An 18,188-nucleotide genomic window follows, 5' to 3' on the forward strand; every position below is an offset into this window, starting at 1 on the left:
TGTCGTGCTGAGTTTGATAAACAGACTGAATGAGTAACAGACACAATAAAGACCTAACCACCCTAACTTCTTCACTGGTTACTAACCCTGTCTCCGGCACGTTTGTGACGTCAGACAGTGACGCAGCAGATAAGAGACCTTAAGGTGTATACTCTTATACACTTGGCATCTATAAGCGGGTCTTCCCGGGTCTAAAAAAACTCGTGCCTACGTGCTAATTTCGGTAGGAAAGAGGTGTTACTGGCTCCTGACTCAAAGTGCTCGGATAAGCTCTTTCCCTGCGCCACTGATTGGGTGAAAGTTTATTGATCATTGCAGTGATGCATGCGGTGTTACATGACAAGACCGGTCTCTTCTCTCTCCTCAAACTGACTTGGTACTCTGCGCAAAAGCAAAAATGCAAAAGCATGTTCAAAAATAAACTGAATATTAAAAATAAAAAATATTGAACTGTAAACAGCTGATGTATTGATTCAGAGTTAGCTTACAGCTCATTGCAGAGACCAACTCAGTGTGTCCTCTGATCCTTTTTCAGAGTCGCTGGACAAGATCCAGAAGCTTCATAAATCCTTCATGTCTGACGAAAACAGGGTCAGAATTTCCAGCAGAGCTATAGAGGACTCCATGGACACCAGACAGGAAGCCAAACTCAAACTGAACATGTGCAACGGCAGAGGAGAGCTGGAGCCACTGGAGAAAAAATTCAAAGAGCTCAGCATTGTCAACCTCAACCGAAAGGTGAGTATGAACCAAGATTGCCAGGACTCCCAACATCAGCCAATCAAAGGCCTGGATGCAGACGTTCTTGTCTTTGAAATCAGAGTAATCCATAAAACTGTTGTGGTCTGATACAGATCTGTGGAGGACCAGGTCTGAAGGACTGTTCGGGATGTGGTGGAGCTTTGTGTGGTCTGGATCTGGGAAAGAGGAAGTGTGGAGGTCCAAGGTGTGACGGAGTCGTTCCTGTCAGTCAGAAAGCTTCAGAAACTGCAGAGAGGACGAAGCAGGAACTCGTCACCCTCCCATCCAGACTGCAGGAGTCCAAGAACAAGGCAGGTGCACACAGGAATCACTGATATCAGTACAGAACCGCATGTCCAGTCCAATCAGAGTTTTGGATCAGATGAAAGATGGTTTAAAGTCCTGGTTCAGAATCTAAAAGCCCTGATCATTAGAGACTCTGTCTGTGAACTAATGAACAGAAACGCACTTGACTGTTAAATATGAAGCTTTAGCTGTTAATTGTTCTTCAGATCGATGATGCCAAACAGGCAGCTCAGGACTCCAAAGACCAGGCCAAAGACCTGCAGGACCGGATCAATGACAACATGGACTCCTTTGAGAGAGAGAAGCAGAAAACCAAGGATCTGATCCAACGAGTCAAAGACTACCTGATGGGTCAGTGTTAGGTGACCTGTTATCTGTTACCTGTTAGCGGTTTGCCTAGCTGCCTACCTGTTCCCTGTTAGTAGTTACCCTACCTGCCTCTACCTGTGGATTCTCAGCATTGTGTCTGCTGTCATGTCAGTTCCTGCCTGTTTGCTTTCTTCTTAGCACAAAGAATTATATAATTTAACTAAACTTTTTCTATCTGCACCTGGGGCCTCCCTGCTGCCTGCACTCCCAACCTTCACATAAGTATTACATATGAATAAGTTCTATTACTGATGATATTGATTGATTCATCAGAATTAGGTTTATTATTACAGGAATTTTGTTGGGTGTTTTTGTGCAGAACAATTAACACGGAACTAGAATGAAAAATTGTAAAAGTGTTAAATAGAACAAGATAAAAAATATGCAGTAAGAATAAAAATATAAAAAGCAATATAATACAAACTATGTACAACAGGTGTGATTCAAACCTGGACAGGTGTGCAGGATATTAGTAATTTAAAAAATAGTGCAGTGAACAGACAACATAAAAGTCCAGTGTGCATTAATGTAACACATATAGTCTGATTACGGGACTGACTGATAAACTGTTAGATTGATTGATACATTAATTGATTGATTGACTGATTGATTGATTGATAATATTCTAACTGTAAAGAATCAGACTAAAACATCGCTTTTCATCACTTTTGCTCCCTGACAGATGACATGATTCCTCCAGAAGACATTGAGAAATTGGCTCGAGCTGTCCTGGATATCCAGCTGCCACGATCGCCTGATCAGATCCACTCAATGATCAATGATATCAATAAACTGATGACCAATGCCACCAACTTCCAGGATGACCTGCCGATCCTGGAGGAGCATGCCAAGACTGTTCAAGACCTGCTGCAGAAAGCTCAAGATCTCAAGTCAGTGTCTGAAAACAAAACTTTTCCTCCTGACATGACATCTTTATGGTTTTCTGGAGGATAAATTCAACTCTTTTTTCTCATATTAATTAATGATTGGCTAAGTGACCACAGTGACCTGATATTTTACCTTCCTCATTACCTTACCTCACTTTCTTTCTCACCAAGGAGGCCGCTGTCCATGCCCCCTTTAAACTAAAACTCTGTGTTGAAGTACTAATTATTCTAAAACATGATCTTTTCCTAATCCTTCCCAAACTGGGACACAAAATTACATAATAAACATTCTTAGCGTCAAGTCAAACCTTTTTTGTAAGCCTTGAAAGACAGGGAGGTTTTCCTTATTTGCAATGATGTCCAGACAGAAACGCAACTGAAGGAACGGCTCCAGTGGCCAGCAACGAATGACAAGCATCCTGGAGGTCTGTGAATAAGACGGATCCCTCCAGCTGGAACTTTTATGGTTTTACTGAAGATCCTGCCATAGGTTTGGGCAGGGTGCAGGACCTTCAACTACTGGACAGCTGGGCTGGAGGGATGAAAAAGGACTGGAGGACCGCAGGATGGCAGCTGGGTTGTGAATCCCAGGCTAGTGACCAACTCAGCCTAGCTAGTGCTAGGGCTGCAGGACTGTGGACCCGCAACAGGTCTGTAGGGAAAGGGTTGATGCTGAAGTGCACAGATGGCCACTGCAGTAATGTATGACTGAAGATTGGAGCAGACTGCAGGACAGGGGGACCGCTGGATTTAAGAGCAGGAAGTGAGCAGCTTGAGGTCTGGCCAGTTGTTAGCTAAAGATACAATCTCAAACTTTTTCATGTAAATAAATGTCTGTCGGTCTCTCTCTCTCTCTCTCTGAATGACATAACACATGGTGACTGAGCCTATGGCCCACTGATGAAAGCCTTTCATCTGCAGTATATAGTATTATTATGGACTGGGTGTCTGTGGTGGCGCCCAGTTAGTGACGCGTTTTCCATCAGCCAGCAGTGGTTGGTCTGCCAGAGAGGGTAGGCGGAGCTAAGCGGCTGCTTTTCCGCTCTCTGCAAGTGTTGCGAGTAAACAGTAATCTACTATGGCTGAACAAACAAAGAAAAGATGGATGACTACAGATACAACTTCAACAAGAAGTGAAAATCCAAAGAAGAAGAAACAAACTTGACGCTCAGATGAAGCAAACAGTCTGGCTGACAAGGGATCAAGAACAGGTATTGGCCTGGCTGTCACCTGAGGTCTAGTAAAGGTTTTGGCTGGATCACGGATATGGAACAAGAAGCAGATGTCGGCCTGTCTGCTGAGTTGGACCCAGGGACAAGTGAAGTCCCGGCAGCTGACTGCAGATCAGGAACAGGTCTCGGCTGTTGCTGTTCCTAAATTTCCCTCTGGATCAATAAAGTATCTATCTATCTATACATTAAACAGAGAAAAATAATAGTTAAATGGGAATCAGGAGCAGGCCATTATGAGGTTATGAAGCTAACATGCTGAAAACAGAATGGGATGCAGGTTGGCAGAAATGCTGTGGGGCTTGAGGCTAACAGGCTTTGGTTCAGAGGGTCGCTCAGAACCTGGGGCCGGAGATAAGTTAAAAGGCTGGCACTAAGAGTTGTGACATTAGCATAGGAACTCCATAATTTCTAATCAGTTATCTGGGTGAGTTCTGCTGGGTCCAGTTCTTTATGTTGACCATAAACAGCAGGATGAGTTAAGAAAAAAAGGCATACAGGTAGACTGGTAAGAAGGTCAACAGCAAAAGGCAAATATGTATTTAAAGAGCCTGTTCACTTTAAAAGAAATTCTTCTTTTAATTTAATGTTTTTGTCTTTCAGGGAGCGGACAAAGAACATTAATGTGACAGAGATCAGCAGAGACATTTATAAAGCTGAGAAAGCTCAGAGCAAAGCCAATGACAACCTGGAAACGGCCAGCAAAGACAGCGACAAGACCAGAGACCTCGTCCAGAATGTACGATCAAAGATTTCCCAAAAGTCCCAAATATCCCAAAACTCTGAAATATACCAAACATTCCATCTGTCCATCCAGACATTATCTATCCCGCTTATCCTGTTCAGGGTCGAAGAATCCCAGGGCGAGAGGAGGGGTACATTCTGGACTGATTGCCTGTCAATCACAGGGCTGACACACAGAGACAGATAACCTTTCACACTCACCAAATATCTCACACAAATATCTCACACAACCCAAATATCTCACACAAATATCTCACACCAATATCTCACACAACCCAAATATCTCACACATCCCAAATATCTAACACATCCCAAATATCTCACACATCCCAAATATCTCACACATCCCAAATATCTAACACATCCCAAATATCTCACACTCCTCTTCTCGATATATATGTTGCCATTGGGATCCATATTTAGAAAGCATAATGTTTCATTTCATTGCTTTGCAGACGATGTACAAATCTATCTGCCTTTAAAAACTAATGAGCAAACCTCTGTGCAGGTCTTATTAGACTGCCTCAATGATATTCGATCTTGGATGGAAGTGAACTTTCTCTCCATGAACAAAAATAAAACGGAGATTATTTTATTCGGCCAAAAAAATCTATTGGATGGCTATGATGGTGCCATTGGCACCCTTAAGTCTCACTGTCACCCTTTTGCAAGGAACCTTGGTGTTATTTTGGACAGTGACTTTAGGTTTGATAAGCAGATAAGCTCTACTGTCAAAACGAGCTTCTTCCAGCTAAGACTCTTAGCAAAAGTAAAGTCTTATCTCCCAAGAAATGACTTCGAGAAAGTTATTCACACCTTTGTTACATCACGCTTAGACTACTGTAACTCTTTGTTTGTTGGTCTCGACCAATCAGCATTGCGCCGTCTACAGGTAGTCCAAAATGCAGCGGCCCGCCTGCTGACTGGAAAGAAACGGCGTGATCACATCAGTCCCATCCTTGCATCTTTGCACTGGTTGCCCGTTAATTTTAGGATCCAGTTCAAGGTTTTATTAATTGTCTTTAAGTGTTTAAATGGTCTGGCACCGTCTTATTTATCAGAGCTCATACAGCCTCACAGTACTTCCAGAGCACTTAGGTCGTCAGTCCAGCTGCTCCTGGCAGTACCTCGGTCCAGACTCTCTACTCGTGGGGACAGAGCCTTCTCAGTGGCGGCCCCAAAGCTGTGGAACAGCCTACCTTTCCAGGTTAGAGCTGCACAGTCTGTTGAGCACTTTGAAACATTACTGAAAACCCATCTTTTCTCCTTGGCGTTTAATCCCAGCTAAGCCAGGATTCTTGGCTTCTATTTTTATCTTTATTTTGATTTAATTATTATTATATTTATGTATGATTATATTGTATTTGTATTGTATTTTAATAACTGTACAGCACTTTGGTCGACTGAGGTTGTTTTTAAGGTGCTTTATAAATAAAGCTTGACTTGACTTGACTTGACACAATCCAAATATCTCACACATCCCAAATATGTCACACAAATATCTAACACATCCAAATATCTCACACAAATATCTCACACATCCAAATATGTCACACAAATATCTAACACATCCAAATATCTCACACAAATATCTCACACATCCAAATATCTCACACAAATATCTCACACATCCAAATATCTCACACATCCAAATATCTCACACAAATATCTCACACATCCAAATATCTCACTCACACAAATATCTCACACATCCAAATATCTCACTCACACAAATATCTCACACATCCACATATCTCACACAAATATCTCACACATCCAAATATCTCACTCACACAAATATGTCACACAAATATCTCACACATCCAAATATCTCACTCACACAAATATCTCACACAAATATCTCACACATCCAAATATCTCACTCACACAAATATGTCACACAAATATCTCACACATCCAAATATCTCACTCACACAAATATCTCACACAAATATCTCACACATCCAAATATCTCACACAAATATCTCACACATACAAATATCTCACACATCCAAATATCTCACACAAATATCTCACACATCCAAATATCTCAGACATACAAATATCTCACACAAATATCTCACACATACAAATATCTCACACAATCCAAATATCTCACACATCCAAATATCTCACACAATCCAAATATCTCACACAATCCAAATATCTCACACATCCAAATATCTCACACAAATATCTCACACATACAAATATCTCACACATACAAATATCTCAGACATCCAAATATCTCACACAAATATCTCACACAATCCAAATATCTCACACATCCAAATATCTCACACAATCCAAATATCTCACACATCCAAATATCTCACACATCCAAATATCTCACACAATCCAAATATCTCACACATCCAAATATCTCACACATCCAAATATCTCACACATCCCAAATATCTCACACGTCCCAAATATCTCACACAAATATCTCACACATCCAAATATCTCACACAAATATCTCACACATCCAAATATCTCACACAAATATCTCACACATCCAAATATCTCACGCATCCAAATATCTCACACGTCCCAAATATCTCACACAAATATCTCACACAACCCAAATATCTCACACATCCAAATATCTCACACATCCCAAATATCTCACACGTCCCAAATATCTCACACAAATATCTCACACATCCAAATATCTCACACAAATATCTCACACGTCCCAAATATCTCAGACATCCAAATATCTCACACAAATATCTCACACATCCAAATATCTCACACAAATATCTCACACGTCCCAAATATCTCACACATCCAAATATCTCACACAAATATCTCAGACATCCAAATATCTCACACATCCCAAATATCTCACACAAATATCTCAGACATCCAAATATCTCACACATCCAAATATCTCACACAAATATCTCACACATCCAAATATCTCACACAAATATCTCACACATCCCAAATATCTCACACATCCAAATATCTCACACAAATATCTCAGACATCCAAATATCTCACACATCCAAATATCTCACACAAATATCTCACACATCCAAATATCTCACACAAATATCTCACACATCCCAAATATCTCACACATCCAAATATCTCACACAAATATCTCACTCGCACAAATATCTCAGACATCCAAATATCTCACACATCCAAATATCTCACACAAATATCTCACACATCCAAATATCTCACACAAATATCTCACACGTCCCAAATATCTCACACATCCAAATATCTCACACAAATATCTCACACGTCCCAAATATCTCACACATCCAAATATCTCACACAACCCAAATATGTCACACAAATATCTCACACATCCAAATATCTCACACAAATATCTCACACATCCAAATATCTCACACAAATATCTCACACGTCCCAAATATCTCACACAAATATCTCACACAACCCAAATATGTCACACAAATATCTCACACATCCAAATATCTCACTCACACAAATATCTCACACAAATATCTCACACATCTAAATATCTCACACAAATATCTCACACATCCAAATATCTCACACATCCAAATATCTCACACATCCAAATATCTCACACAACCCAAATATGTCACACAAATATCTCACACATCCAAATATCTCACTCACACAAATATCTCACACAAATATCTCACACATCCAAATATCTCACACAAATATCTCACACGTCCAAATATCTCAGACATCCAAATATCTCACACAAATATCTCACACATCCAAATATCTCAGACATCCAAATATCTCACACAAATATCTCACACATCCAAATATCTCACTCACACAAATATCTCAGACATCCAAATATCTCACACATCCAAATATCTCACTCACACAAATATCTCACACAAATATCTCACACATCCAAATATCTCACACAAATATCTCACACATCCAAATATCTCAGACATCCAAATATCTCACACATCCAAATATCTCACACAATCCAAATATCTCACACATCCCAAATATCTCACACAAATATCTCACACAAATATCTCACACATCCAAATATCTCACACAAATATCTCACACATCCCAAATATGTCACACAAATATCTCACACATCCAAATATCTCACACAAATATCTCACACATCCAAATATCTCACACATCCAAATATCTCACTCACACAAATATCTCACACAAATATCTCACACATCCAAATATCTCACACATCCAAATATCTCACACAAATATCTCACACAAATATCTCACACAAATATCTCACACAAATATCTCACACGTCCCCAAATATCTCACACATCCAAATATCTCACACAAATATCTCACACGTCCAAATATCTCACACAAATATCTCACACGTCCCAAATATCTCACACATCCAAATATCTCACACATCCAAATATCTCACACAAATATCTCACACATCCAAATATCTCACTCACACAAATATCTCACACAAATATCTCACACATCCAAATATCTCACACAAATATCTCACACGTCCCAAATATCTCACACATCCAAATATCTCACTCGCACAAATATCTCACACATCCAAATATCTCACACGTCCCAAATATCTCACACGTCCCAAATATCTCACTCGCACAAATATCTCAGACATCCAAATATCTCACACATCCAAATATCTCACGTATCCAAATATCTCACACAAATATCTCACACATCCAAATATCTCACTCACACAAATATCTCACACAAATATCTCACACATCCAAATATCTCACACAAATATCTCACACGTCCCAAATATCTCACACATCCAAATATCTCACTCGCACAAATATCTCACACATCCAAATATCTCACACGTCCCAAATATCTCACACAAATATCTCACACAACCCAAATATCTCACACAAATATCTCAGACATCCAAATATCTCACACAAATATCTCACACATCCAAATATCTCACACAAATATCTCACACATCCCAAATATCTCACACATCCAAATATCTCACACAAATATCTCACACGTCCCAAATATCTCACACATCCAAATATCTCACTCGCACAAATATCTCAGACATCCAAATATCTCACACATCCAAATATCTCACACATCCAAATATCTCACACATCCAAATATCTCACACAAATATCTCACACATCCAAATATCTCACACAAATATCTCACACGTCCCAAATATCTCACACATCCAAATATCTCACACGTCCCAAATATCTCACACAAATATCTCACACAACCCAAATATCTCACACATCCAAATATCTCACACATCCCAAATATCTCACACGTCCCAAATATCTCACACAAATATCTCACACATCCAAATATCTCACACAAATATCTCACACGTCCCAAATATCTCAGACATCCAAATATCTCACACAAATATCTCACACATCCAAATATCTCACACAAATATCTCACACGTCCCAAATATCTCACACATCCAAATATCTCACACAAATATCTCAGACATCCAAATATCTCACACATCCCAAATATCTCACACAAATATCTCAGACATCCAAATATCTCACACATCCAAATATCTCACACAAATATCTCACACATCCAAATATCTCACACAAATATCTCACACATCCCAAATATCTCACACATCCAAATATCTCACACAAATATCTCAGACATCCAAATATCTCACACAAATATCTCACACATCCAAATATCTCACACAAATATCTCACACATCCAAATATCTCACACAAATATCTCAGACATCCAAATATCTCACACAAATATCTCACACATCCAAATATCTCACACAAATATCTCACACATCCCAAATATCTCACACATCCAAATATCTCACACAAATATCTCAGACATCCAAATATCTCACACAAATATCTCACACATCCAAATATCTCACACAAATATCTCACACATCCAAATATCTCACACAAATATCTCACACATCCCAAATATCTCACACATCCAAATATCTCACACAAATATCTCACACGTCCCAAATATCTCACACATCCAAATATCTCACACATCCAAATATCTCACACATCCAAATATCTCACTCGCACAAATATCTCAGACATCCAAATATCTCACACATCCAAATATCTCACACAAATATCTCACACATCCAAATATCTCACACAAATATCTCACACGTCCCAAATATCTCACACATCCAAATATCTCACACGTCCCAAATATCTCACACATCCAAATATCTCACACAAATATCTCACACGTCCCAAATATCTCACACATCCAAATATCTCACACAACCCAAATATGTCACACAAATATCTCACACATCCAAATATCTCACACAAATATCTCACACATCCAAATATCTCACACAAATATCTCACACAAATATCTCACACAACCCAAATATGTCACACAAATATCTCACACATCCAAATATCTCACTCACACAAATATCTCACACATCTAAATATCTCACACAAATATCTCACACATCCAAATATCTCACACATCCAAATATCTCACACATCCAAATATCTCACACAACCCAAATATGTCACACAAATATCTCACACATCCAAATATCTCACTCACACAAATATCTCACACAAATATCTCACACATCCAAATATCTCACACAAATATCTCACACGTCCAAATATCTCAGACATCCAAATATCTCACACAAATATCTCACACATCCAAATATCTCAGACATCCAAATATCTCACACAAATATCTCACACATCCAAATATCTCACACATCCAAATATCTCACTCACACAAATATCTCAGACATCCAAATATCTCACACAATCCAAATATCTCAGACATCCAAATATCTCACACAAATATCTCACACATCCAAATATCTCACACATCCAAATATCTCACTCACACAAATATCTCACACAAATATCTCACACATCCAAATATCTCACACATACAAATATCTCACACATCCAAATATCTCAGACATCCAAATATCTCACACATCCAAATATCTCACACAATCCAAATATCTCACACATCCCAAATATCTCACACAAATATCTCACACAAATATCTCACACATCCAAATATCTCACACAAATATCTCACACATCCCAAATATGTCACACAAATATCTCACACATCCAAATATCTCACACAAATATCTCACACATCCAAATATCTCACACATCCAAATATCTCACTCACACAAATATCTCACACAAATATCTCACACATCCAAATATCTCACACATCCAAATATCTCACACAAATATCTCACACAAATATCTCACACATCCAAATATCTCACACAAATATCTCACACGTCCCAAATATCTCACACATCCAAATATCTCACTCGCACAAATATCTCAGACATCCAAATATCTCACACATCCAAATATCTCACGCATCCAAATATCTCACACAACCCAAATATCTCACACAAATATCTCAGACATCCAAATATCTCACACATCCAAATATCTCACACAACCCAAATATCTCACACAAATATCTCAGACATCCAAATATCTCACACAAATATCTCACACATCCAAATATCTCACACAAATATCTCACACATCCCAAATATCTCACACATCCAAATATCTCACACATCCAAATATCTCACACATCCAAATATCTCACACAAATATCTCACACGTCCCAAATATCTCACACATCCAAATATCTCACTCGCACAAATATCTCAGACATCCAAATATCTCACACATCCAAATATCTCACACATCCAAATATCTCACACATCCAAATATCTCACACAAATATCTCACACATCCAAATATCTCACACAAATATCTCACACATCCAAATATCTCACACAAATATCTCACACGTCCCAAATATCTCACACATCCAAATATCTCACACAAATATCTCACACATCCAAATATCTCACACAAATATCTCACACGTCCCAAATATCTCACACATCCAAATATCTCACACAACCCAAATATGTCACACAAATATCTCACACATCCAAATATCTCACACAAATATCTCACACGTCCCAAATATCTCACACATCCAAATATCTCACTCGCACAAATATCTCAGACATCCAAATATCTCACACATCCCAAATATCTCACACAATCCAAATATCTCACACAAATATCTCACACATCCAAATATCTCACACATCCCAAATATCTCACACAATCCAAATATCTCACACAAATATCTCACACAATCCAAATATCTCACACAAATATCTCACACATCCCAAATATCTCACACATCCAAATATCTCACACATCCCAAATATCTCACACATCCAAATATCTCACACATCCCAAATATCTCACACATCCAAATATCTCACACAAATATCTCACACATCCAAATATCTCACACAACCCAAATATCTCAAAAATCTGTAATTTCCCAAATTTATATTCAGATAACAAACATCTGTCACTTCAGTTTAGAAAGTTGCTGATTTCTTTCAGATTAAAGAGGAACTGGACGACAATGAGACGAAGCTGATGAGTGGACGAGCTGAAGATCTGCGGGATGAGATTGAAGACCTGATGAAGAAAACTGAACAGAACCGAAACATGGCGAGAGACGCCCGAGACGCTGCGGACTCAGCTCTAAATAACACTACTGACACACAGACAGTAAGACCACTGACATTTATTCATCAGCCCCCCCCCCCCCCCCCTTCTGTTCTGTCCTGATCAGAGCTATGGTTAGGGAGAAGTTATCTTCAGTCGCTGTAGCTACAGGTAGAGGAGAAGCAGGTGTGTGCACTGCCAGGAAGAGAGCAGGAGGAGCATGTGTGTGTCAGGTAGGAGTAAAGCTGTGATAACAAACGCTGCTCAGCCAACATGAGATAACTAAGGCGAGGGACACACTACACGATAATCAAGAGGGCACTACTCAGCTTTGTAGTGTTGTGCGGGAACATGAACAGTACTTGTTTAAGGGCTTGCACAGGTGTGTTCAGGTGTGTACAGCAGGCTTGCCGTTTCTGTCGTTATAGTTAGTTCTTACCATGCTGATTTATGTCATTTTTCTGACAAGTTTACTTTTAATTAGTCATTTGGTGCTATAAAAATGATGATTGACAGCTCTGTGGACAAATCGGGCTCCTGCAGCCGATCAGTTCATGCTTAGCAGCGTAGAGGAGGGTTGTTGAGAGGAACAAAACTGAAACAATCACTACAGTCATTGAAGTTTCCATACCTGTGAGCGCTTACCTCAGACCAACACAAAAAGCTGTTCGGCTGTGAAACACGCCGGCGTGCGGGATCCTTGCTGTTTTTTTCGGTAAGTTAAGTGTGTGTTTGGGTTAAAATGACGTCACCATCACAAGATGGCAGCGCCTATCACAGTAACTAATCTGGCATCAATTTTGTACAATGAGTGCAGATGGAGATGAGTCCATCTATATATATAGTCATTGGTCTGAACTGAACTGTAGACTGGAGTCCTTGTTTACAGAGCAGACAGAGTGATGGCTGTCTCATGTGCAGGACTCCACATTCAAAGTGCAACAGTTACACTGTATTCATTTCTGGACAAAATTATTAGAAGGGACAATTCAGTAATTTCACCCATTTGTCCAGGAAAGCTTCCAGAACACGTGGACCTGCACAGATTGTTCTTTGATGGAAACCCTGCTATACTGATGTGTACAGGTGTGTTCAGGTTTGTTCAGGTGTGTTCAGGTTTGTTCAGGTGTGTACTGATGTGTACAGGTGTGTTCAGGTTTGTTCAGGTGTGTACTGATGTGTACAGGTGTGTTCAGGTTTGTTCAGGTGTGTACAGGTGTGTTCAGGTGTGTTCAGGTTTGTTCAGGTGTGTACAGATGTGTACAGGTGTGTTCAGGTTTGTTCAGGTGTTCAGGTTTGTTCAGGTGTGTACAGGTGTGTACTGATGTGTACAGGTGTGTTCAGGTTTGTTCAGGTGTGTACTGATGTGTACAGGTGTGTTCAGGTTTGTTCAGGTGTGTACAGGTGTGTTCAGGTGTGTTCAGGTTTGTTCAGGTGTGTACAGATGTGTACAGGTGTGTTCAGGTTTGTTCAGGTGTGTACAAGTGTGTACTGATGTGTACAGGTGTGTTCAGGTTTGTTCAGGTGTGTACAGGTGTGTACAGGTGTGTTCAGGTTTGTTCAGGTGTGTTCAGGTTTGTTCAGGTGTGTACAGATGTGTACAGGTGTGTACAGGTGTGTTCAGGTTTGTTCAGGTGTGTACAGATGTGTACAGGTGTGTTCAGCTTTGTTCAGGTTTGTTCAGGTGTGTACAGGTGTGTTCAGGTTTGTTCAGGTGTGTACAGGTGTGTACAGGTGTGTTCAGGTTTGTTCAGGTGTGTTCAGGTTTGTTCAGGTGTGTACAGGTGTGTACTGATGTGTACAGGTGTGTTCAGGTGTGTTCAGGTTTGTTCAGGTGTGTACAGATGTGTACAGGTGTGTTCAGGTGTGTACAGGTGTGTTCAGGTTTGTTCAGGTGTGTACAGGTGTGTTCAGGTGTGTTCAGGTTTGTTCAGGTTTGTTCAGGTGTGTACAGGTGTGTTCAAGTTTGTTCAGGTGTGTACAGGTGTGTACTGATGTGTACAGGTGTGTTCAGGTTTGTTCAGGTGTGTACAGGTGTGTACAGGTGTGTTCAGGTTTGTTCAGGTGTGTACAGGTGTGTACAGGTGTGTTCAGGTTTGTTCAGGTGTGTACAGGTGTGTTCAGGTTTGTTCAGGTTTGTTCAGGTGTGTACAGGTGTGTTCAGGTTTGTTCAGGTGTGTACAGGTGTGTTCAGGTTTGTTCAGGTGTGTACAGATGTGTTCAGGTGTGTTCAGGTTTGTTCAGGTTTGTTCAGGTGTGTACAGGTGTGTTCAAGTTTGTTCAGGTCTGTACAGGTGTGTACTGATGTGTACAGGTGTGTTCAGGTTTGTTCAGGTGTGTACAGGTGTGTACAGGTGTGTTCAGGTGTGTTCAGGTTTGTTTAGATGTGTACTGATGTGTACAGGTGTGTTCAGGTTTGTTCAGGTGTGTACTGATGTGTACAGGTGTGTTCAGGTTTGTTCAGGTGTGTACAGGTGTGTTCAGGTTTGTTCAGGTGTGTACAGGTGTGTACTGATGTGTACAGGTGTGTACAGGTGTGTTCAGGTTTGTTCAGGTGTGTACAGATGTGTACAGGTGTGTTCAGGTTTGTTCAGATGTGTACAGATGTGTACAGGTGTGTTCAGGTTTGTTCAGGTGTGTACAGGTGTGTTCAGGTGTGTTCAGGTTTGTTCAGGTGTGTACAGGTGTGTTCAGGTTTGTTCAGGTGTGTACAGGTGTGTACTGATGTGTACAGGTGTGTTCAGGTTTGTTCAGGTATGTACAGGTGTGTACTGATGTGTACAGGTGTGTTCAGGTTTGTTCAGGGTTGTTCAGGTGTGTACAGGTGTGTACAGGTGTGTTCAGGTTTGTTCAGGTGTGTACAGATGTGTACAGGTGTGTACAGGTTTGTTCAGGTGTGTACAGGTGTGTTCAGGTTTGTTCAGGTGTGTTCAGGTTTGTTCAGGTGTGTACAGGTGTGTACTGATGTGTACAGGTGTGTACAGGTGTGTTCAGGTGTGTTCAGGTGTGTACAGGTGTGTACAGGTGTGTTCAGGTTTGTTCAGGTGTGTACAGGTGTGTTCAGGTGTGTTCAGGTTTGTTCAGGTGTGTACAGGTGTGTTCAAGTTTGTTCAGGTGTGTACAGGTGTGTACTGATGTGTTCAGGTGTTTTCAGATGTGTACTGATGTGTACAGGTGTGTTCAGGTTTGTTCAGGTTTGTTCAGGTGTGTACTGGTGTGTACTGATGTGTTCAGGTTTGTTCAGGTGTGTACAGATGTGTACTGATGTGTACAGGTGTGTTCAGGTTTGTTCAGGTTTGTTCAGGTGTGTACAGTTGTGTTCAGGCTTGTTCAGGTGTGTACTGATGTGTACAGGTGTGTACAGGTGTGTACAGGTGTGTTCAGGGTTGTTCAGGTGTGTGAAGGTGTGTTCAGGTTTGTTCAGGTGTGTACAGGTGTGTACTGATGTGTACAGGTGTGTTCAGGTTTGTTCAGGTGTGTACAGATGTGTACAGGTGTGTTCAGGTTTGTTCAGGTGTGTACAGATGTGTACAGGTGTGTTCAGGTGTGTTCAGGTTTGTTCAGGTTTGTTCAGGTGTGTACAGATGTGTACAGGTGTGTTCAGGTGTGTTCAGGTTTGTTTAGGTGTGTACAGGTGTGTTCAGGTGTGTTCAGTTTGTTCAGGTGTGTACTGATGTGTACAGGTGTGTCATGTTTAACCACTTGTGAGTGGCCAGGCTGAATAAAAAAGCCAGGACTGAGTTTCTGTCCCTGTCCAGCCCTGACAGAAAGCACTTCAATTTGTACTTAGTACGACTAAAGTACTACTATCATACTAACAATCAATCAATCAAGCAAATTTTATTTGTATAGCGCCAAGCTAACTCAGACTCTTTACAGACAGAGCAGGTCTCGACTGTACTCTTTGTTAAGAGAGAGACCAACATGAATCACCACGAGCAGCTCTGAGCAACATTCAGCACAGAGACAGAAACACTTCCTTTAACAGGCAGAAACCTCGAGCAGAACCAGACTCATGTTGGACATCTGCAGAGACTGGACGGGCCGAGAGAGGGAGAGAGGGAGGAGCAGGATAGAGACAGGCAGACAGAGCAACAACAACAACAACAACAACAACAGATAATACATATGGTTACAATGCCACTAATAATGGTCCATGTTTTAGGTGTAACCTGACTGAGGAGGGCTTGAGCTTATGAACATTCAATTATTGACTTTTTTTCCAGTTGCAGCTTTTGCTTGACAAGTTGTGAAGTCTGTTTAAACAACGAGAACAGTATATAATAAAATGGGTCAGTTCTATGTTTTCAACAACATTAACAAAAATGACTGCTCTCATCAACATGTGAATTAATGTTAGCCTGACAAGTTAGATTAAGCTCTAAACACAGGTAAATACAATATGTCAATATATCAATTAAACATGAAATAAAGTCAAAGTGAGCTCAACAGATCAAATCAACAATCAAATTAATCATCTTTAAATCACAACTCACCCTCTCTAAGAGTCTTGATTGCGAGGAGATGAACATTAGCTGTGTATACCTGAGTCCAGCCAGCACAGGTGTGCATGTTGCTCCTCCCAGAACACAGACAGATCCTGGCAGACACGAAACATTCCAACGGTACAAATGTGTAAAACTAGCAATTAGCTATTAGCATTAGCAGCTATAATAATGAAACTATGGGGAAGACTGATATCAATAGTTGTTGCAGTCTGAGTCGAGCAGGTCCACAGCAGCAGGTGGTCTGCAGCAACGATCCCCAGGAACCTTCAAGACAAGCGAGCACGAGAACTCCCGGGAAGATATGTGGTTAGTAAAGTTAATGGGACCAGAAGATACAGAGTTAATGAGCTGCATTAATATGACAGAGAGAGAGAGAGAGAGAGAGAGAGAGAGAGAGAGAGAGAGTGAGGGAGAGAGACAGAGAGGGAGAGAGACAGAGAGAGAGACAGAGAGACAGAGAGACAGAGAGAGAGACAGAGAGGGAGAGAGGGAGAGAGGGAGAGAGAGAGACAGAGAGGGAGAGAGGGAGAGAGAGAGAGAGAGAGAGACAGAGAAGCTTGGTGTGTCAGATCCCCCCAGCAGTCTAAACCTATAGCAGCATAACTCTGGGCTGGTCCCAGCCTGAGCCAGGCCTAACTATAAGCTTTATCAAAGAGGAAAGTTTGAACTCTTCAAAGAAGAGAGGGTGTCTGCCTCCCGGACCTTGACTGGTAGATTGTTCCAGAGGAGGGGGGCCTGGTAATTGAAGGCTCTACCTCCAACACTACTCTTAGAGACTTTAGGTACCACAAGCAGGCCTGCATCCTGGGAGCGCAATGTTCTAGAGGGGTAATATGGCACTATGAGCTCTTTAAGATATGATGGTGCCTGACCATT

The 18,188-nt window shown here is 40.6% G+C and overlaps 1 protein-coding gene across 1 annotated transcript in view; it reads left to right on the forward strand.

Moving 5' to 3' along the window:
• The window catches only part of lamb4 (laminin, beta 4), a 69,289-nt gene that overhangs the window by 48,405 nt on the left and 2,696 nt on the right, over positions 1-18,188 (forward strand). The window contains exons 28-34 of the mRNA XM_069685807.1: positions 538-738; positions 855-904; positions 947-1,052; positions 1,254-1,398; positions 2,099-2,306; positions 4,136-4,271; positions 12,697-12,867. Coding sequence (XP_069541908.1) covers positions 538-738; positions 855-904; positions 947-1,052; positions 1,254-1,398; positions 2,099-2,306; positions 4,136-4,271; positions 12,697-12,867 — 1,017 coding nt within the window. The remainder of the gene's footprint in view (positions 1-537; positions 739-854; positions 905-946; positions 1,053-1,253; positions 1,399-2,098; positions 2,307-4,135; positions 4,272-12,696; positions 12,868-18,188) is intronic.

The sequence above is a fragment of the Semicossyphus pulcher genome, unplaced genomic scaffold, assembly GCF_022749685.1.
Source record: "Semicossyphus pulcher isolate SPU_LCO1_2020_fin unplaced genomic scaffold, fSemPul1.0.p SCAF_8, whole genome shotgun sequence".
In the NCBI taxonomy this organism is placed as follows: Eukaryota; Metazoa; Chordata; class Actinopteri; order Labriformes; family Labridae; genus Semicossyphus; species Semicossyphus pulcher.